Source organism: Alligator mississippiensis, chromosome 2 (assembly GCF_030867095.1).
Source record: "Alligator mississippiensis isolate rAllMis1 chromosome 2, rAllMis1, whole genome shotgun sequence".
NCBI lineage: Eukaryota > Metazoa > Chordata > Crocodylia > Alligatoridae > Alligator > Alligator mississippiensis.
In genome coordinates, this window is record NC_081825.1 from 550793 (window position 1) to 572584 (window position 21792).

Consider the following 21792-nt stretch of genomic DNA (forward strand, 5'->3'; position numbering starts at 1 on the left):
CTCACCCCCATCCCCATCCCCTCCCACCACCCGGCCACAAGACCTTGACCTCCCCACTAGGCTGCCTGGGCCGCACTGGGCAGCAGGAGTGACCCAGGGCAGGTGGTGGGCATGGGGAAAGGTGGTGGGCATCGTCCCCCATGGCCAGGGCAGGAAGGCGGCTGGGTCAGCCTGAGCCTGGCTCACGAGTGCCCTGGGCCTGGATGCATGTCAGTGCGTGTCCCTGTGCATGTCCATCTGTGCACCCCTGTGTGTCAGTGTGAGGGTCTGTATGTAGTGTGTCCTGCCTTGCATGTCAGGGCATGTATGACCCCATGTGTGTCAGCACCCCTGTGCCTACACGTGTGGGTCAGTGTGAGCATGTCAGTGCATGTTTGTGTGCAAACCTGGGTGTCGTTTGTCCCAATGTGTCAGTGTGAGCATATGTGTGTGGGTGTGCGTGCGTGCGTGCGTGCGTGCGTGTGGTCACGTGTCAGTGCAGGGGGGGCGTGTTGTGTATCAGCTTGTGTGTGTCAGTGCTTCAGTGTGCTTCAATGTGTGTGTGTGTGTGTGTGTGTGTGTGTGCGCGCACGTTTCAGTGCAGGGGGTGTCAATGTGTGTCAGGGCGGGGCGGGGAGACCCCCGGAGGGGGGGACGGCGGGAGCCGCAGCGCGGGGCGGAGTGACAGCGGCTTTAACCCCTTCGCAGCCGGGGCGCGGGGCTCAGGGCCCTCCCGCCGCAGCCCGCGCTGCCCCCCGCCCTCCCCCGCCCGGGGCCGCCTGTGAGTCCCTGTCCGTCTGCCTCTCCGTGCCCCCCGCGGCTGCCGGTGCCTCCGTGTCCGTCCGTCTGTCCGCGCTCCCGCAGCGCGTGTGAGCGGGGCTCTCCGCCCACGCCGTGTCCGTCCGTCCGTCCGTCGGTCCGCACTCCCCTCCCCGTGTCCGTCTGTCCCTTCCCGTCCGTCTGTCCGCCCATGCGGACCCGGCCGAGCGCTCCGCCCGCCTGTCCGTCCCCCGGCCCGGCCCGGCCCGGCCCGGCCCAGGCGGGAGCCGGGAGGAGACACGGAAGCTGAGTCTCGTTTCTCCTCCGTTCTCCGGTTCCGCCCCGGAGCAAAGCCCGCGGGCCCGAGCGGCCCGTGAGTGACCGGGGCGGAGAAGCCCCCGCGGCAGCCGGCCCGGCCCGGCCCGCGGCTCTGCCCTGCCAAGACCACCCGGGCCAGGCCGGGAGCTCCCGCATGCGTGCTGCGTGTTGGCCGGGCCGGGCGCGGCGGAGGAGGACGAGAATGGAGCCAGGCTCCGGGCTGGGCGGCTCCACGCAGCATCCGGGGAAGGGGCAGGGACAGGGGCAGGGGCAGGGGCAGGGGCCGGGCCGGGCCCGGGACCACGCGCCCGGCGGCCGCGCGTGGGTGCAGCCCCGGGGCCGGGAGCGGCGGAGACAAAGAACGTCCCTAAGACCGCATCGAAATCTCTCCCGGGAAGCGGGATCGGGCCCGGGATCGGGCCCGGGGGCTGCGGCTGCGGGAAGTCAAGGGCAGCGGGAGGGAGAGAAGAAGCCGCGGGGAGAGAGAAGGGACCCGCGGGAGACGCTCCTGGATCCCCGTGGCCCGGTGCCGCCCGCACCAGCGCTCGTCTCCCGCCACCCGCCCTGTCCCGGCTCTCCGGGGCGCGCCTCGGGCCAGGATCGGGCCCCCGCGGCGGGGGGGGCGCAGCTCACACGCGCGCGCACACGCACAACCGACACCCATCCCTGCACGCACGCACGCACACACATACTCAGACACGCGGGTGCCCCCACGCCCAGACACGCACGCTGCTCCCCCGGGACGATCCACCCGAGCCCCGCGTGTGTCCGCGCCTTGGCCCGGGGCAGCCCCGAGCGCCCCGCGACTGCCGCGCTCCTCACCCGCCTCCCGCTGCGCCGGGCCGGGCCGGGCCGGGCCAAGCCCGGGACAGGCGGCGGCTCGGGGGCTTGCGGGGGCCGAGGTTTGCAGCGGGGCCGCGCCGTGAAACCCAAAACCAGGCCGCGGCCCCGGCGGGCTAATCACTCCCAGACGCCGCGGCCTCCCGCTTTATGGGCCGCGTCGTCCGGGGAGCTCGTAAACTTCGGGGAAGGCAGAGCCCCGCGGCGCGGCGCGGGAGGCCGGGAGGGCCCGGCGGGGAGGGGAGGGGAGGTGAGGGTCGGGCCGGGCGGCGCGGGGGCGGCCCGGGCAGACGCCCCGCACACGCCTGCCCGGAGCGGCTCGTCGCAGCCCGTTACCGGCGCCTGCCCCGCCGCTGCCGCGCGTCGGCCCTGCATTAGAGCCGGGGGTCCCGGGGGCAGCCTCCCCTCGGCCTGCCCGGGACCGGGAGCCGGGAGCCGCCCGGGCAGCGCGGCCGTGCCCCGGCCCCGGCCCCGGCCCCGGCCCCGGCTCCGAGCCCCGACCCCGGTCAGGCCGAGGGCCCGCGCCCCGCCGGGGAGGTCCGGCCGGTGCCGCCGCCCGGCTGCGGCTCGGGGTCCCCCGCGGGCCGGGAAGGGGGGACCGCCCCTCCCCCGCGGCTCCCAAACTTTGCGAGGACGGAGCCGAAGCTCCTCCTACCCCGGTGCCCAATTAATGGCTCCGGCCCTGTCCCTTTAAGGCTCCGCGCGGGGCGGCCGGTTCGGGGGAGCTGCGCCTGGATCCCGGCTCCCCGCCCAGCAGCGGCTGCACCGGCGCCAGGCGCGCTCCCCCGGGGCCCCGCGGGGCTGGGGCTGGGGCCGGGCCGCGGGCACCATGCCCCGAGGGCGCTGCTGAGCCGGGCACCATGAGCTCCGCCAAGGAAGCCCGGGCGGCGGCGGCGGCGGCGGCGGCGGGGCTGGGGCCGCGGGCGGGCGGCGGGGAGCGGCGGCGGAGCCCGCTGGACCAGCTGCCGCCGCCCGCCAGCTCCAACAAGCCGCTCACGCCCTTCAGCATCGAGGACATCCTGAGCAAGCCCTCGCCGCGCAAGGCGCCGCCCGGCCGCGCCGCGCCCTCGCCCTCGCCCCCGGCCCCGGCCCCGGCCCCGGCCCGGCTGCCGGACAAGGCGGCGGGCGGCGGCGGGGCGCCCCGGGCCGGGCTGCCCGCGCCCTCCTCGCCGCTCTGCGCCCTGGAGGAGCTGGCCAGCAAAACTTTCAAGGGGCTGGAGCTCAGCGTGCTGCAGGCGGCCGAAGGTACCGGGCGGGGGAGCGGGGCTCGGCGTCCCCGGCCGCGCCGGGCAGGTGCTCGGGGGGCAGGGGCGGCCGCTGCCCCGGAGCCCGGCTCTGCCCGGCCCCCTCCGCCGCTGCCGGGGCCAGGAGCCGCAGCGCCCGGAGGCCGCGTTTCGTTGTGCCCGGAGCGGGGCCCGCGCCGCGGGGTGCGTGTGCGTGCGGGTCGGGCCGGGCCGGGCCGGGCCGGGGGCAGGCGGCGGCGGGGCCCGGGCGCCCGGTTCAGCCGCATCCGATCGCTCCGCGTTGGCCCCGGGGCGAGCAGCGGTCTCGCCGCGGCCGCTCGGGCGCCGCCGAACCACAACGAATGCGCCGCCGCGGCCGCCCGGAGCCGGCCCGGAGCGCTCCGCACCGCGCCCCGGACGCGGTCCCCGCCCGGCCCGGCCCGACCCCGGCGCCCCGGCCGCGCAGCGCGGAGCATTCGTTGGCGGCGGCCGCGGGCTCGATCCGGGGAGGGGGCGCCGGCATCGGCAACGGTTTCCCGGGGCGGACGAAGCGGCCGCTGGGCCCGACCCGGCTCTGCCTCCGGCTCCGGCTTCGGCTCCGGCTCCGCCGCGCCCGGCGGCGAGGAAGGAGCGCGGCTCGGCTCGGCTCGGTTCAGGCCGGCCCAGGATCGGGCCGGCGGCAGCGCAGTCCCGGGCCGAGCGGAGCTTCTGCTGATCGGCTGCGGCGGCTGGAGCTGGAACTCGCCCGAGAGCCGGGACCCAGGAGGGCAGCCCGGGAGCCGAGCCGGGCCGGGGAGAGCAACGCGGGGCCGGGGCCGGGCTGGGGAGGGCAGCCCGGGAGCCCTGGGTCGCGGGGGGCAGCGCAGTGCGGGGCCGGCACTGACCACGCTTATGTCCCCGCAGGCCGGGACCCGCTGGGCGCCTTCGGGCCGCGGCCGGCGTCGAAGAAGCGGCGCAAGTCGCGCACCGCCTTCACCAACCACCAGATCTACGAGCTGGAGAAGCGGTTCCTCTACCAGAAGTACCTGTCGCCCGCGGACCGCGACCACCTGGCGCAGCAGCTGGGGCTCAGCAACGCGCAGGTCATCACCTGGTTCCAGAACCGCCGCGCCAAGCTCAAGCGCGACCTGGAGGAGATGAAGGCGGACGTGGAGTCGCTCAAGAAGCTGCCGCCCGCCGCGCTGGAGCAGCTGGCCCGGCTGCCCGAGCTGGGGGAGCCCCGCGGCGGCCCGGCCTCGCCGCCCGCCTCGCCCGGCGCGGGCTCCGGCCCCGGCCTCGATCCCGGCCCCGACCCGGCCGCCCGCGGCTTCTCCGAGGACGACGACGAGGAGATCGACGTGGACGACTAGGGGCGGCCGGGCTGAGCCGGGCCGGGACTGAGCCCCGCACCCCCGAAGCTGGACCGGACCCCCGACCCTCTCCCTCCCCCCCCCGCCGTCGGGCACGGGGGAAATGGTGCAATTTCGTTTCTTTTTTATTTTGTATTATTTTATTTTCTATCGTCGTCTCGTCCCGTCTCGTTCGTCCGCGTCCGCCCTCGCCCCGGGACCCGGGACCCGCCGAGACAGACCGCAGGGCTGAGGGCTCTCCGCTCCCGGGGCAGGCTCGGCTCGGCTCGGCCCGGCTCAGCCCGGCCCGGCTTGGCTCAACCCGGCTCGGCCCGGCCCGGCTGCCCGGGGCGCGGGCGGCGCCGCTCGGTGTGTGTATATATTTGGAATAAAAAGAGACGCCTGACTGAGCCGGGCCCGGCCCGTGTCATTGCGGGAGCCCGGGGAGCACGCGGGGACACAGGCGCACACGCCCTGTGCGACAGGCCACGCATGTGCTCCGTGTCACACGTACACACACGCGCACGCTCCGTCTGAGACGCAGGCACACAATCCGTGTTACTTTTGCACACACACCGCCGCGTCACACGCACAGATGTACACACGCAGTGGCACACGCACACGCTGTGACTCACATGCACACGGAGTCCGTGAGGTGCGCGTACACACATATACACACTCCGTAGGAGACGCACGCACACACTCCGCGTGACTTGCACGCGCGCAGACACACTGACACACGCACGAGCACACACGCACACACACCGCGTGACACGCGCGCGCACACGCTGTGACACCCGCACACACAAGGGCAGCGACGCGCCGGCAGATACAGGCGGCTCCAAGGCGCCTGACACGGACCCGCTCAGACCCAGCACCCCGCCACGCAGCGGCAGAGGCGAGCGGGGCCCGCGCACACGCACATTCCGTGGGACACACGCCGTGCCCGCCACGCGCAGCTCGGCCGCCCGCCCCGGGCGCAGAGCTCGGCGCCGCCGGGACACGCACACGCAGGGGCACGCACACCCCGTGGGACACGCACACGCAGGCGGCCCGGCGGGGCACGCACGGCCCAGACAGGCGCGCGGGGGCTGCACCAGGGACCACAGCGCGGTGTCCGGACACGTAGCACCGGCCCCGCCACGCACACGCGTCCCGCGCGGGCCCGGGCGGGGTAGCGCTGCAGCCGGGCGACCCGGCCCGACCCGGCTCGGCTCGGCCCCGCACTCCAGGCCGTGGGCCCGTGGTGACTGGAGGCGGGAGAGGTGCGGGTCCCGCGGGCCGGGCCGGGCCGGGCGTCTACACGGAGGGGAGGGGGCTGCTCCGCGCAGGGACCCGCATGCTGTGACACCGGATCGTGCCCGGGAGGAGGAGCCCCCGCACCCCGTATCGTTCCCCTCCGCCCCTCCCTCCTCTGCTCCCTCCTCTCGCCTTCCCTTTGTTTTCTCTTTCACTCCCCCCCTTTGCTGTGACAGTGACGGCGGGCGGCCCCCTGCCCCTGCCCCTGCCCGCCCAGGCCCTTGCTGCCCAGCTCTGCCCATCCTGGCAGCTGGGCAGGGCGGGGGCAGTGGGGACACCAGACAGGGCTCCCTGGCCCATGCCGCTGTCTCCCGCCTGCCCCCAGCTGCCGGTGGGGACAGGATTGGGGCCGCAGCCTGTTGCCAAGGCCGGAGCCTGCCCCGGTCCCAGAGGAGGGACACAGGAGCTCCCGGGAGCCCTGGGCCTGGCCCCAACACCAGCGGGGTGGGAGGGGGCCAGTGGCCTACATGGAGGAAGCCAAAACCAACTCAGGGCCCAAACAGGCCGGCAGCCCTGCCCTGCTCTGCCCTGGCCCTGGGGTGCACAGAGTGAGCAGGCGGCTCTGCCTCTGGCTCCGGCTCCAGCCTCCGCTGTTCTGGAGGCTTCTTCGGCGCAGGCCTGGCCCGGCACGTGTCCCAGCAGGGGAGGGGCTCGTGCCTGCTGCGCAGGCGGGGGGCTGGGGGAGCCGCATTGCTGCGGTGTGCGGGGTGGGGGCCGCATAACGCCCACTGTCCTGCCGGTGCGGCTCTCCCCGCCGGCCGCGGAGGCCTGGGCACCCATGGGCAGCCCTGGCCCTACCCAGGGATGCCCCAGCTGTATGGGCTGGCTGTGATGTCACAGCAGTGATGTCATGGAGCAGAGCACCAGCATCACCCCCAGACCAAGGGTTTCCCACTGCTACGGGGTCACGGTGAGGCCTGTGGTGGCCAGGCAGGGACTTGGGGCGGCCCCCCCAGCCCTGGCCCTAGGGTGGGAGAGGACCCAGGCACCCTGCACTCGTGGCAGGAAGGTAACAAGGAGGCCGATGAGGTGCTCCAGGCCGGTTGGGACAGGAAGTGGCCCCAGGCCAGTCTGGGGGGCTGGGAGGGGCCCCCGCTTGCGCACGTGCCCACGAGCTTCCCCCATTGTCTGCGAGGCTGGCGCGGCGCGGCGGCGCGGCGCGGCTCCCCTCCCACCCGCACTGCAGCAGAGGCAGTGGGGAGGGGGGAGGGGCGGGGGGTGGAGGGGGGGCTGAGAAATGAAATTTAGCCCTGAAAGTGCCTTTGAGCGGCCCCGGGGGAGCGGCTTTAATTTGACAGGTAGGAGGCCGCTGGCAGCTCCCTGCCGCGCCTGCGCCGGCCTGCAGCTCGGGGAGAGTGGGGGGGCTGCGGGCGCCGCCACATCCCCCCGGCCCCCGCCCATGGCCACAGCCACGGCTGCAGCCAGCACAGGGGCAGTGGGGCCAAGGGCTGGGGCAGGACCTCTGCCTCCAGGGATCATGGAGGGAGACAGCCTGCGTGCTATGCCCTGGGCATGTGTGTGCACATGTGTGTGCAAGAAGCACATGCCTGGCAGAGCAAGTGGGGTGGGGAGGAGGGGGGCAACCCCTCCCCATGCCTGGAGGGACCCCATGGTGCTGGCACTGTCAGCACATGCCCCCATCGTCTTGGGGAGCATGGCTGGGCCATCGGGCCCTGCAGACAACCATGGCCTGGCTGCCTTCCCCAGGTCTCCCTGCCTGGCAGATGCTGCGCTGGGTGCAGGGCCCTGGGGCTGCCAGTCTCTGCCCATCACTGGGCAGTTGGGCTGAGGGGGGTCACAGGGGTCCTGCCTCGTTCCCTTTCTGCTGACGCTGCAGGAGCCAGCGCAAGCTGCAGCCAGTGACAGTGGCCGCCAGGGCTCTGGAGCCAGGGGAGCTTGGGCTGTGCCGGGCGGCAGTGCACGGAGTGGGGAGCAGCAGGGGCATCGCTGCAGGGGGATCCCACGGCTGGGTGTGGGGCTGCTTTGGGCAGAGGGAGAGGGCTGGGGGAGCTTGGGGACTCAGTGCATGCTTGGGGAAGTCCTGGAGGGGCTCTAGTTTCCCCCAGCCCTGGGGGTGGGTGAGAGGCACAGCCAGGATCCTATGCCAGCAGCCCCCAGCTCCTGTCCCCTAGCCCTGCCATGTCCCTCACTTCCAACCCCCAGCCCTGCTGGTGCCCCTCACTCCTGACCCGCAGCCCCTGCCCCCCCGAGCACTGTTGTACCCCTCTATTTCCCACTGCCCCAGGGCAGGACATCCCAGGTCTGGTCCTCCCTTCTAGGCCCTGCCGGCTGCATGTGGCATGGGCAGGTCTCCAGCCAGCCTGAAGAGGAGCTCAGGATTTGGGGCATCCATCCTCAGCCTTGCCCCAGACCCCCAGGGCCAGGGGCAGCAGTGGTGGTGCTGCCCAGGCCACAGCCGAGGCAGGGGTGGGGGGTGTCCGCACTGGAGGCTGCGGCAGGCAGCAGCAAGGCACAGCTGGGCTCCGAGCCAGCCCCCGCCCCCCCCCCCAAGAGCTGGTGCAGCTGTTTGATGGCAGCAGGAGAGAGCGGCTCCGCACTCCGGGTGGGACACCCCCCGCCCCCCCCGCCTGGGCCTTCAGCCACGGCCGTCGCTCTCTCCCACGTGCGGCCCCCAGCACCATGCAGGCGCACATATGCTAGCGTACACACACACAGGCACCACATGCACGTACACATGCACTCAGAGGCTCAGGTGCACACGCATACGCATGTACCACATTCAGGCAGAGGCCCAGGCAGGTGCATACACCTACGCTCAAGCACACAAAGGTACATGCATCCTACTGCCATACACACGTGCACATCCATGCACACATATGTGCACATGCACATGCACACCATGCACATGATATGCATGTGTGCACACAGTGGCTCAACTGTGCATATGTGTGCATATGCGCACAGATGCACACAGAGGTACGTGCACAAGCTGGTACTGTACTGTACGTGTGGATGTGCACATCCACACACTTGCAGAGGCCCAGGTGTACACACACACATGTACATGCCTATATACACACACACACAGACACAAAGGCCTGGGCATGCCCATGCACATACACACAAGCACAGAGGTACACGCACATGTGCACACACCCTGATGCCACACACACACACAGAGCTGCACAGAGGCCCAAGCACACATGTGCACTCACACACAGCTGCTGCACTCTGCACAGCGCTGCCGTGGCAGCTGGGGGGGTGGGGGGGGCACATGCAGGGGGGCACATGCATCCCACGCTGAAGTGATCTCAGGCTTGTTTCCCTCCTGCTTCTACAAGCAGCAGCTGGTGGGATTGCACTGCCTCGGCCTGTCCTGGGACCCCAGCCCTCCCCCCCCCCCGTCCCCCTGCCAGCACAGCCCCCACCCTGGGGCTCCCCTATTTGCCCCTCCCCAGCTCCATCGCCCCCAGCCATCTCCCTCATCCCTGTCCTGTTGCCCCTCCACTGTGGGGCCCGGTTCCTGGCCAGGGGGCTTCCTGCAGCTCCAGAGCCCTCCAGCTGTGGCCACGATGCCACCATCTCCACCCACGTTAGCCCCTGGGAGGAAGTGGGTGCGGAGCCGGGCAGCGTCTGGCTGCTTATCGTGGGCTCTGGGGCCCGGCCACAGGCTCTGATCCGTGCCCCCGGGCAGCACGCCAGCCCCAGCGCCCACGTGCCAGTTCCCACGGCCTGGCTGGCCATGTTGCAGCAGCCGCATGCAACAGGGCAGCCGGCTGGGCCCCCCACAGGGACACACCAGCACACACAGGCACACGTGCCAGGACACACACGCCAAAGTGAACGTACACAGAGATGTGCACACACACAGAGGGCATGCATGGCGAGATACACGTGCACACTCAGAGACATGTGTACACATGCATGCATGCATGCAAACACACACACACTCTCCAGGACACAGAAATATGCACACAGAGGTTCACATACAGAGACCAAGGGACACACATGCCAGGACATGCAGAGCTGTGCACTCAGCGAGGTACACATGGAGGGGCATGTGTGCTGGGACACACAGAGACACATGTAGAGGGACACACATTGAGGGGCACTCGCCAAGGCACACACCAAAGTACACACACCCTGAGACATGCACATGGATGTACACACATGCAGGGACACACACACACACAGACACTCCCACACAGATGTGCAAGGAGATACATATGCAGAGATAAACACAGTCATGCAGACATGTGTGAATACATGCACACACACAGAGCTATACGTGAAACAAGAACCGTGCTGAGTTGTACACACAAGGATTCTCACAGAGCTTGACACATGCAGACATGCCTCTTACACACCAATGTGCCCAGGCCAAAGCAGGCACATGCACATGCACATGCAAACCTACAATCTTGCACACCACACACATAGTCACAGTCATGACTCCAAACACAATGCTCCAATCGTATGTGTGCATTCAGGCTCCTGCAGCCACACCCATGAACACAAGTGCAGAACCATGGGGCACCAGGATGCAAAAGGCACAAATGTGCAATGCACCACACAGGCAAACCCCAGCACCGCCCCCTACAAATACACGTGTATGTGCAACACACCAGCCCTACCACACACACATGGACACACCCACATTCACACACCTAGAGCTGCTGCCAGCAGGGTCAGCCCAAGCCAGTCCTGGCAGCTCCAGGTCCTGGAGTCCCATGATCAGGGTGTATCTGCTTTCAGGGCAGCATCCCCATGAGGGTCAAGCTGGGACCACGGCCCTGAAGGCAACGGGCAGGACCCCGGCAGGGCTGGAGCAGGAAGAGCCTGGATGTGGGGCCCCAGGAGCGGGCAACACACACAGACATGCACCACTCGGCACACACAGCATGCCAGTCCCCAGCCCCCGCACATGCACACACACATGCACACACACATACACACCCGTGCACACAGTCCCCCTGCATGCACAAGTAGACTTGCATGGGCATGCACTTGCACATGCACACGCTGGGCCCAGGGCACTGGGGTTGACACCCCTCCCCTCCCCCCGGCTCTCAGCCTCTCGTGCCCCCGGCATCACCCCCTGGGCCCGGCCCCCTCCCCCAACCCCCGCGCCTCTCTCTGCTCTTCCAATTTGCCGCATGATCGGGCCGTGTTCCCCCCCCCTCACCCCGCCGGGACTCGTCGCTCTTAACGAGTGATTAATTACTCGCGTGCCTGCTGCTCATTTGCATATGCATGTGGGGGGAAGGGGGGGGCCCTTACACACATGTGCCCCCTCACACCCACTAAAACATGTCCCCTTGCACACGCACGCACACACATGCCCACACACACCCAGAGCTTACACACATGGAATCGTACCAGCTGGTCCAGGCCGTCTCCCTTTACACACATGCCCCGCACACATGCACATGTGTCCCCTTTCACACGCGCTCACTCACAGTAGTGGGAGATGAAGAAAGAAGTGTCCCGGGTCAGGCCCAGGGGTGTCAGGCAGACGCAGTCAGGGATACGGCTGGGGAAGACGGACAGCGGGCAGAGGGGCGCCCCGGCAGGCGGCTGGAGCGGGTCCCCGTGTGCCCTGGGCTCAGGGTGCTTTGCTGGGCTCCCTCGGCCCTGGTCGCGCTGGCGGGCGACGTCTCTGGCGTGCAGGAGCACGCGCCAGGCCTGCCCGGCTGCCCTGTGACCAGGCACACACCGCGACTGCTGGAGCCTGGGGAGAGGCTCTGTCACGGGGCTCCAGGACCCCGCTCCGGCTGGCTCCCGGCACCCGGCTCCCGATCTGCGCACTGGACATGCTCTGCCGTAGCCCAGCACTGTCTGCCCCCAGCTCCCCGCGCGCCGCAGGGCCCAGAGCTCCGGTTACCTGGGTTTGCAGAGCAGCCGCTGTCGGCCGTGGGGGCACACGGAGCCCTTCCACCGCCTGCTCTGGGCCAGCCGTCCCCAAGGGGTCCTGGGTCCTGCCCTGCCTGGGACAGTGGCTGAGCCGGGCACAGCCCTGCCACCCTGGTGCCGAGCGCCCGCCAGGGAGGAATCGCTGTGGCTGGTCTGGACTGGCTGCTCCGTGCCCTTCCCGGCGTGTACACACCGGCTCTGGTATCACCTGCTCTGGCAGCTTCCTGGGCACTGAAGCCAGGGCCCCCAACCAGCCACCGGCTCCGGGGGCCGCTGGCTCAGCCTGTGCCTGGGCCCCGAACTCTCCTCATCGTGGGCTTTGCACCACTGCTGCCTGTAGCGGGGTGTCTCAGCACCGGGGAGGTCTCCCCTGCAGACTGAGTCCAGGCCTGGGGCCCGCACTCCCAGGAGGACGTGGGCAGGTTGGGAAGAGTCCAGCTCAAGCGAGCAGGATCTGGGAGGCAGGACAGATGAGCACAGGGTGGAAGAGCTGGGGGAACTGAGTCTGGAGGACAGGAGCCTGAGGGAGGTTTGATTACAGGCTGCAGATCCCTGCGGGGCGATGGCAGTGAGGCTGGAGACGGGCTTTTTCCTCTGTGGCAGCAGGGACAGGACGAGGAACAATGGCCTCAAGCTGCAACAGGGGAAACCGAGGCTGGGGATGAGGAGGAAGGTGCTGGCTCCGAAGGGGGTCGAGCACAGATCAGGCCTCTGGAGACGCGGTGGCGTCTCCACCCTTGGAGGTTCCCGGGAGCAGGCTGCAGCCCTTGGCCGGGAGGGTTGAATCAGGGCTGATCCCGCCTGGAGCTGGGGCCGGGCTAGACGTGACCTCGTGAGCCTGCGGCAGCCCGACTCTCCGGGATGCTGTGATCAGGCCCCGCCGACAGGAGTCTCTTCAAGCCCTCTGCTGAAGCGTGTCCTCACCCCGGGCTCTTCTCTGGCTCCTTGCACCATCCCGGGCACTTTTCCACCTGTCCCACTGAGCCCCACAGGCCCTGCCGGACCTCCGGCCCCTCGTCCTCCACCTGCCCTCCCAAGCTGTGCTGCCTGCTGCTCCCCCAAGGCCATTGCCCTCTGCCCCTCGACACCCAGGCCCCACGTGGCTCTTCTCATGCCACCCCTGCCTCATGGTCATGAGTCCAGAAGATCAGCCCCGTCCAAACCAGCCCAGACAAACCTCGTATCTGACCTTGGAGCCACACAACAGGCGCCTCGAAACAGCTCCAGACATTGCCCCTGCCCCTGCCCCCGCCCCCACCCACAGGATGCAGAGGGGCTGCAGTCGCCCACGTCCTGCTGCTGCCAGGGGGGTCATGGACATTACAGAGCCCCCAGGCCCAGGCCGTGCCCCCCTGCAGAGGAAGGGGAAACCCCCCAGTCCAGACCAGTCTGAGCAGGGGGCAATCCCTTCCTGCCCCAGTGCAGAGTGGGGCTGAGCCTGAGTGCAGGGGCAAGACCCTCCAGCCAGGACCCTGCGGGGTCGGTGCAGCAGGACCATTGGCCCAGCCCAGCCCAGCCCCATCCCGGGCTGCAGCACTTCCCGGGAGGTGGCCGTGGGGCGCGGGCAGCGCAGGGCTCATGCCCCAGCCTGGGCACCGGGCACCGGGCAGCAGGCCCCGGCCCTGGGAAGACCTGAGCAGCGTGGACAGGGAGCAGAGCCTGGCTGCAGGGGCAAGGTGAGTCCCAGCCGGGGATGCAGAAGGGGCACAGGCCGCGCTCGCGCCCCAGACCAGGCTCCAGCGCGCCCAGGCCTGGCGCAGCCTCGTGCCGGCGGGGAGCGGGTTAAGCTGCCGTGCGGTCCCTCTCTCCGGTTGCCATGGCGCCCGGTGCACGGGCTGTTGCCAGCGCAGCAGCTTCTGCAGGCAGCTCCCCCTCTGCCAGCCCCCCTGCACCCCAGGTCTGGGGCAGTATGGGGGTGCCCAGCACCAGGGGCAGGAGCTCAGCCCACTGCTGGGCATGGGGCAGCCCCAAGGGGCAGGGCAGGGGGAAGCCTCCCTGCTGCCCCCCACGGCCCCAGGGCCAGAGATGCTGGCACAGGCCCTTTTCTTCAGGCTCCAAGGTCCCCAGCGGCACCAAGACCCCAGCCCACGGCTGCACAGCCAGGGCCTGTGTTGGGGGAGAAGAAGGGGTGCTTCCCCCAGCCCTGGGGGCAGAGAGAGGACTGGCCCAGCTGGCCCACGGGCATCCCGCACCAGCCCCGGCGCTGCCTGGGTGGCCAGGAGCAGCCTGTTAGCACCTCCGTAAGGCCACGTCCTCCTGTCCCAGCAGCCTCCTGGCCCAAGAGAGGCCTTGACCTTGACAGGGCCCCTGGGCAGGGCTGCTGCAGACCCCAGGCTCCCGCTGGACCCACTCGCCCCAGTGATGCAGTTGGGGTGTGAGGATGTCCTGGGCGCAGCCAGGCTCTGTGCATGCGGACGGCACCTCTACAGCCGTGCACACCACCTGAGCCTGGCCCAGGCCACCTCGGTAGGGCCTGGCCACATGCTCTGCTTCCCCATGGCCCCGGCCAGGCCCAAGCCCCCGCACCTCTAAGCCACGGTGCACCGGGATCTCTCGGGCAGCAGAGCGGAGCCTGCCACGCTGGGCTGCTCCCGGGCCGTGATGCCGCGGCAGGGCACACCTCTGTCTGTGACCCTCCAGTTGTCCTCAGCATCCAAAACTTCTCCTTTTTTTAAACACGTGGATGGTAAATGGAGCAGTGGCATGGTCTGGGCAGATCTGGCCCAATGGCAGCCATGGCTGGGAGCTAGGATGTTTTTGGGGAAACACAAGTGTGCGCATCGTGTTTGGATCAGGGCTGCCTCTCTGCACACAAGTAGAGCTGCTCTATGCACACATGCATACACGTAGCACCACTCGGTGCACACATACACACATATATAGCTGCTGTATGTGAACACACACACATACATGTAGCTGCTCTGCACGCTCATGTAGAGCTACTCCATGCACACACACCCACCCACACGTATAGCTGCTGCATGTGCAAATACACACACACATATAGAGCTGGTCTATGCACATACGCACACATATGTAGAGCTGCTCTATGCACACACATAAACGTGGCATGCACAGACACAAACACGTTGGTACAAATGCAGGGATCTGTGCTGCCCTGCCCCTCGTGCCGACTGATTCAGAGCCATCGTTGCATTTCTGACACCTAAGCCGGAGCTCTGAGGCAGCTCTGCCTGTGCCCGGGCCGGGCGTGGGGGGGACGGGGACCCTGGCACCGCACCAGCGATGGGATGAAGCCTGTCTCCCTGCACTCCTTCACAGGAGAGACCGAGGCCCCAGCCCAGCCCAGCCCAGGGAAGCCAGAAGGGGCAGAGAGGGCTGGGAGATGAGGGGCTGCAGCTGCCCAGACCCCTCCAGGCTGCTGGGTCCTGCTCACCCCATGGGACCTTCCTCTCTGTGGCCTCTTTCCCCACTTCTACAAGGAGCAGGCCAGTGGCAGGCAGCCACACCCCGCGGGCTGGGCAGGGGGTCGCAGAGGGCCTGGGCGGGGGCTAGGGGGGTTTCCAAGCCTCCGATGATAAGGTAAAAAACAACCAACCAAGGAAGCTCCCAGGGTCAGAGGCAGCTGGAAGGGCCCCGGCAGGACCCCCACCTTCCCCCAGCGCCCCCGGCCTGGAGCTCCGCGACGGGGAGGGAGAGGGGCGGCTGGGCAGCTGGCGCACGGCTCGGGCCCAGAGCGGGGGACTGCTCTCTGAGCCCCGGGGTGCAGAGGAAGCTCCTGCATCTGGAGCAGTCGTGCCCACCGGTTCCCCCATCCAAGCGTTTGGGGTAACGCCTTGGGACCCACCTTGTGCCAGCCCCAGGGGAAGAGGCCCAATGTCCGGCCCTGTGTGGAGTGGGGCCTTCCAGTGGTCTGCACGGAGGGTGCTGGCCAGGCCAGCCTGGCCTGTGTCCCTGCAGTGGGATTGACCCCACGGGCGGGGGCCTTCCTGGGGGGCTTGCACCACAGTGCCCCACAAGCCCACCTTGGGCTGCCACGGCCGTGCGGCTGGGCTCAGCCTGCAGCTCTTCTTCAGGGACCAGCGGGTCACAGCACATTAGCCCCCATCTGCCCATTCCCAGGCCCCCAGCAAACCCCAGAGATGATGGCTTGCAGCATCCTGCAAGCAGCAAGGGAGGCACATGAGCCGGTGATGGAGGCAGAGGCCCGGTGTGGGGCTCTGGACTTCCCCGCTCCCGGCGCTGCCCACTGCAGCCTGCCTGGGCAGTGTCCAGGAGCTGCGCCCTGCCCTGCAGCTCTGCCCTGTGCGGGTGGCAGGTACCAAAGATCTGCTGGGGCATCTCCTGCCTCCCACACGGCCCCCTTCGCCCGCAGGAGTTCACCCTCCTCTGGCGCCGGCACCCGCAGCTGCAGCCCAACCGCCCGCATCCTGCCCAAATCTGCCAGCCCCGCCGGCTGGATGCACCATGCAGGACTGATGCGTGGACCGTGTCCCCCGCAGCACAGGGTGCAGGGTTGGGCCCCATGTGCCTGGACCAGGACCTGGGTCGCCCAGCCTAGCCCACACCAGGGTCAAGCATTCCCCGGTTCAAAGAGGACTCAGGAGCTTGGTTGGAGGCGATGCCTGAGACCAGTCCTTCCAGAGCAGGGGTCTCCATCCCAGGGCTGGATAATGTGGCCCAGGAGCTACTTAGGGGGCAGGGGCACAGGGGGAAACACCTGCCTGGTGTTGGTGTTAAACGCCGGCTGCTCCCGGTGTGCCCTGCCCCATCACTCCTGTCTGGGGAGAGGCAGTCAGTAATAAATCCCTAGTGCCTTTCTCTTCCCCATTGAGTGTGTTGTAAACTCTTCTCCTGTCCCCCTCCAGCATCCCTTCCAAGCTGACCAGGCCTGGCCTCTGCAGCCTCCTCCTAGGGAAGCCCCTCCGTACCCCTCCTCATCCTCGCTGCCCTTCTCTGCACCGTCTCCACTTCTCTGACATCCTGTTGGAGCTGCGGGGACCGGACCTGAGCACCGCGTTCAAGATGCGGCCGCCCCAGGGACTGACAAAACGGCATCGTGATCCTTTCTGTTTCGTTCCCAGGTCCCTTCCCAGGCACTGCTCACGTCGCTTGCCTCGTGGATGGCTGTGCAGCCCTGAGCTGATGCTTTCAGCGACCCACCCCCAAGCACCGTCCCCTCCAGCTCCATTGCCGTCTCAAGAAGCCTGGCCCCTTCCAGGCAGTTCACATCGGGGCTGGGCGGCTGCACGTCATCCCATCGCGCCAGCCCTGTCTCCTCTGCCTTGGCACCCACAGGGGAACTGCTCACGGGGCGCCAGGAAGAGGCCGTGCCCTGAGCACAGAGGAAGGCGAAGCCCCGGGTCCGTGCCAGGCTGGGCTCAGGACCGAGGAGGTTCGTTCCTGCCCCAGATGCAGCGACGGGTCTGAGCCTGATGTGGGAGCGTGGCCCCTGCACGTCCTAGACCAGGGGCCACCGGCCTGAGCTGCAGCCAGCGTCCCAGTGCTGCAGACACACACCGCCGGTGCCCCGGTGCCAGCAGCACTCGAGAGGGGAACGCTTCTCCCCCGGCTCTGGCGCCAGCCCTGATGAAGTCGGGGTCCCAGGCCCAGCGGCTCAGCTCTGCACCTCCAGCTCGATGCTCCTTGGGGTCCAGCCTGTTTCTTGCTGCACCCTCAGCTTAGACCCGGCCTTGCTTCAATGCTCGGACAGACCTCGAGGCTGCTGGCTCCAGGCTCCAGCTTTGGCTCCGGGGTCCTGTCTCCCATCCCGATCTGGTCCCTAACCCATAGCCATTTCCAGAGCCCCCGGGAAGGCGGTGGGGCCGGGTGGACAGGGCTCCAGGCCAGAGACCCAGGGAGAGGCTGCTGCAGCCACCGGGGCCCTGCATGGCTGGGACAGCATCTCTCCAGGGGTCCTAGCCCCACGTCTCCCACCACTGCTCTCCCCTCCCTGCTCACGTCAAACCTCCCCGATCATCCTCGCGCCGGCTGCCATGGAAACGCCGGAGCCGAACGTCTCTGCACGCAGCCGGGGCCCCAAGACGGCACCGCAGGCTGCCGGGAGCTGCCGCCTGCCCCGGAGAGGGCAGACCGAGCCTGCAGGGCGGGCACCAGGGGCTGCATGGGCAGCGGGCAGCCGGCGCTCTGTGCTGCACGCCAGCGAGCGCAGGCTTTGCTCTGTGCTCGGGGCGGTCCTGGCTCTGGGCAGACACCCCACAGGGCAGGAGCAGCGATGCCCGTGGCGGGGAGGGGCCGTGGAGCCATGGGGGCAGGGCAGGGGGGCACCTGGGAGGGAGCAGCCAGGGATGGATCTGGGGGGGCAGTGGCACAGTCGCACCCCTTGGGTCCCTGCTTCACCCATGCTTCAAAACCCACATCCTGGCAGGGGCAGCAGCATCTCCAGTCAGGCAGCAGCAAGGGAGGCACTCGACTTCCTTCATCTGCCTGGTTCCTGCTGATCTCTCCACTGCACAGGGGTGAATGACCCTCTCTCCTTAATGGGCTTGATGTTCCCCTAGTCAAGCTGTCCTTTCTGTCCCTGGGAAACGAGATGGGGCAGGGCCACGTTGGCGTCTCTCTGGACAGCGGCTGCAGCACGACTTGCTCCGGGCTGGATGCTGCAGCCACCCCAGGGCAAGGGACCCGCCCCGGCGCAGCCACGCTGAGCTCGGAGCTGGAGGGTCCTGGCTCCATCTGCCCCAGACCGAACCGGGAGTAACAGGCAGAGTGTTTCCAGGGGGCAATGTCAGAGCGAATCCCAGAGCCGCGGGACCGGCAGGGACCTGCGGGGTCGCATCCAGTCCAGCCCCTGCGTGAGCCAGGATCGGCCCCGTCCAAACCAGCCCGGACAAACCTGTCGTCTAAACTCTTATTAAAACTATCGTCAACGTTGCCTCGGCACCAGCCCCGACCATGGGGAAAGCAGGTGGGGCACGACCACCAACGTCCTGCTGCTGCTGGGGGGGCGTGGACGCTGCAGAGAGCCCAGTCCCAGGCCGTGGCCCCGCTGCAGAGGAAGGCAACCCCTGCCCCAGTCCAGACCAGTCTCCTGCTCCAGCCAAACATTAAATCCAACTGCCTGGGAGAGCAGCGTTTCTGTCCAGGCAGCGCTGAGGGAGTCACTTGACTTCATGGCTCCACCATCCCCCTGATTCCTGCTCATCTCTCCACTCCACAGGGTGAATGACCCTCTCTCCTGCTTAATGGTCTTGATGTTCCCCTTCTCAACCTATCCTGGTTCTGTCTCTCTCCTATTTCACAGCCCTGCAGAGTGTTTTTAGCTCTAGCTACAAACCTGAGCTCAGCTGGGGTCACACGAACTCAAGTGTAGAAATGACTGACAGTGAAGCACTGGAGGCACTGTCAAGACAGGCAAGAGGGCTAGATCTTGTTTTATGAATGGGGATAAGAGGCGTGCATTTAACTCTGATGACTACGGGTCTAACAGCATGAGGTCTCTCAACTCTTTTGACTATTTTTTGCCTAGTTTGCTGCGTTTTTTAAAAACTTTAGATACGATCTAGCACATCGGTGCCCGGTCCAATAGTTAGATCAAAGCACAAACGAATATTACACAGAATAACGTTGTGCTAGCTCCCTGGCATGTCAGTAAAGCTTCTAATTTTTCTGTAACTGGAAAAAAAACAGGTGTTGTGCTCTATCTTTTCACACAGTCCTAGAGCCGCGGGGCTGGCAGGGACCTGCAGGGTCACATCCAGTCCAACCCCTGCCTGAGGCAGGGTCAGCCCTGTCCAGACCAGCCCAGACAACCATCATCTAAACTCTACACAAGACAACCCTCAACCCTGGCACAGCTCAGACCTAACAGGGAAAGCAGGGAACCGCGGCAGTCAATATGTCGATCTACAAGGTCCTGAGTAGAGGCCATGCTGCCCGCCACAGAGGAAGGCAACCCCCACCCCAGATCCGTACCAATCTGACCATGGGGTAAAATTCCTCCTTGACCCCAAATATGGCATCGGTCTGACCCCGAGCAGAGGGGCAAGACCCTCTAGGCAGGCTCTTAGCAGGAGAATGAGCCCTTGCACCTCTTTGTTACCATCTCTGGACCCTCTTCTCATTTCTCCATGGCCCTTTAACAACGTGGAGCCCAGAACTGCAGTGTCCAGCTGCAGCCTGAGCAGCGCAGAATGGAGAGGCATGAGCACCTCCCGTGTCCGGCCCGATGCTTCTGTTCTGCAGCCCAAAATTGCACTGGTCGTTTGTGTGGCTGCATCACGCTGCAGACCCCTGCGTACCTTGTGATCCACCAGCACTCCCGGGCCCTTCTCCGTGGAGCTGCTGTCTGGTCAGGGGTCCCTCATCTTGCAGCTGTTTGACAATTCCTCCCAGCGTGCAGCACCGTGCATTTGTCTGCCCTGAACTGGTGGTGGACGGGTCATTTTTGACCTGGAGGGATGTGGGCAGTGGGGTCCCCCAGGGCTCGGTCCTCAGGCCCGCACTGTTCAACTTCTTCATCAGCAACTTGGACGAGGGGGTGAAAAACACCTTGTTCAAATTCGCAGACGACACTAAGATGTGGGGGGATGTGGGCATGCTGGAAGGGAGGAATAGGCTGCAATCTGACCTGGACAGGTTAGAGGGGTGGGCGGATGAGAACAGGATGGGTTTCAACACTGACAAGTGCACGGTGCTGCACCTGGGGGGAAGACCCAGCAGCAGACCTGCAGGCTGGGAACTCCCTTCTCGTCAGTGCAGAGGCAGAAAAGGATCTTGGAGTCATTATTGATGCCAAAATGAACATGGGCCGACTGTGGGGACGCGGTCAGGAAGGCCAACCGCACCTTGTCGTGCATCCACAGATGCATCATGAGCAGGTCCAAGGAGGTGATCCTCCCCCTCTATGCGACACTGGTCAGGCCACAGGTGGAGCACTGCGTCCAGTTCTGGGCACTGCACTTCAGGAGGGATGTGGACAGCATGGAGAGGGTCCAGAGAAGGGCCACCTGCATGGTCAGGGGGCAGAGGGTCAGGCCCTACGAGGAGAGGCTACAGGACCTGAACCTGTTCAGCCTCCACAAGAGAAGGCTGAGGGGATCTGGTGGCCTGTTACAAACCAGTCAGGGGGACCAGCAGGCATTGGGAGAGTCCCTGTTCCCCCGGGCACTCCCAGGAGTGACTAGAAATACGGGTCACAAGCTGGCAGAGGGCAGATTCAGACTAGACATCAGGAGGCGCTGCTTCACTGTCAGGGCGGCTAGGACCTGGAGCCAACTTCCAAGGGAAGTGGTGCTGGCTCTGCCCGTGGGGTCTTTAAGAGGTTAGACGAACACCTAGCCGGGGTCGTTTGACTCCAGTACTTTTTCCTGCCAGGGCAGGGGGTCGGACTTGATGATCTGCTCAGGTCCCTTCCAACCCAACCAACTATGAAACTACGACACTGCAGCCTGTTGCTCCAGCCCAACTTTCCAGTCTGTCGAGACCCTTCTGAGTTGCACTCACGTCCTCCAACGCATTCCCGTTCCTCTCTAGTTTCACGTTGACCGCAGACTGGCCCGGGAAGCTCGCTCTCCATGCCTGCACCCGCTTCGTTAATAGGCACGTGGAACAGCACCAGGCCCAGGACAGACCCTGTGGGACCCCACTCGAAACTTCCTGCTGTCCTGATCTGGACCCCTTTATACTTACCCTTTGCTTGTGGCTCTTATGCCAGTTGTCTGCCCACCTCGCAGTAGTTTTATCTAGCCCATGCGTCTCCAAATGGGGACTTCAAAGTCCTAGATCCACCCACGGCCCTGCCCGTGCCCTGCTCCTGCGGCCAGGAAGGATCTCGTCCAAGTGCAGGCGAGGGAGGGAAAGCCTGGGCTTACGGGCACCCAACACCCCCCCCCAATCCCACGGCAGCACAGACCCCTCCCGGCAGTCACAGTAAGACCAGGGCTTGGTCTCTGCTGGCAACGGCCCGATGGCACCACATGGGCAGGCACCACCCTGCCCCTCTGACCCCGGAGAAGCTCCCTGCTGCTACAACCGTGGGGCAGCTGCTCTGGCACAGCCCAAGGCAGGTCTCTGCCTGCCCATAATGCCCTTCTGCCCGCCCAGCACCAGCCCACAGGGCAAGAGGAACAACACGCTTGTGCCCAGCAGCCCCTGGGAAGGGCAGAAAGCTTCTTATGGCTGGGCTGCCACAGGCCACGTGCTGACAGCCATTGGGAAGGGTGTGACGGAGGCTCAGGTGCAATCAGCAG

At 67.0% G+C, this 21792-nt stretch overlaps 1 protein-coding gene across 2 annotated transcripts in view; it reads left to right on the plus strand.

Annotated features, from left to right (window-relative positions):
- Positions 1 to 2193: 2193 nt before the first annotated feature.
- LBX2 (ladybird homeobox 2) overlaps positions 2194 to 21792 on the plus strand; it is a 39765-nt gene continuing 20166 nt past the window's right edge. The window contains exons 1-2 of one of the 2 annotated variants that reach the window (XM_059721260.1): positions 2194 to 3141; positions 4023 to 4857. In XM_059721260.1, the coding sequence (XP_059577243.1) occupies positions 2757 to 3141; positions 4023 to 4468 (831 nt within the window). In that variant the 5' untranslated portion in view covers positions 2194 to 2756 and the 3' untranslated portion in view covers positions 4469 to 4857. Of the gene's footprint in view, positions 3142 to 4022; positions 4858 to 21792 lie in introns of those variants that run through there. The other variant, XM_059721257.1, reaches the window with a different exon arrangement.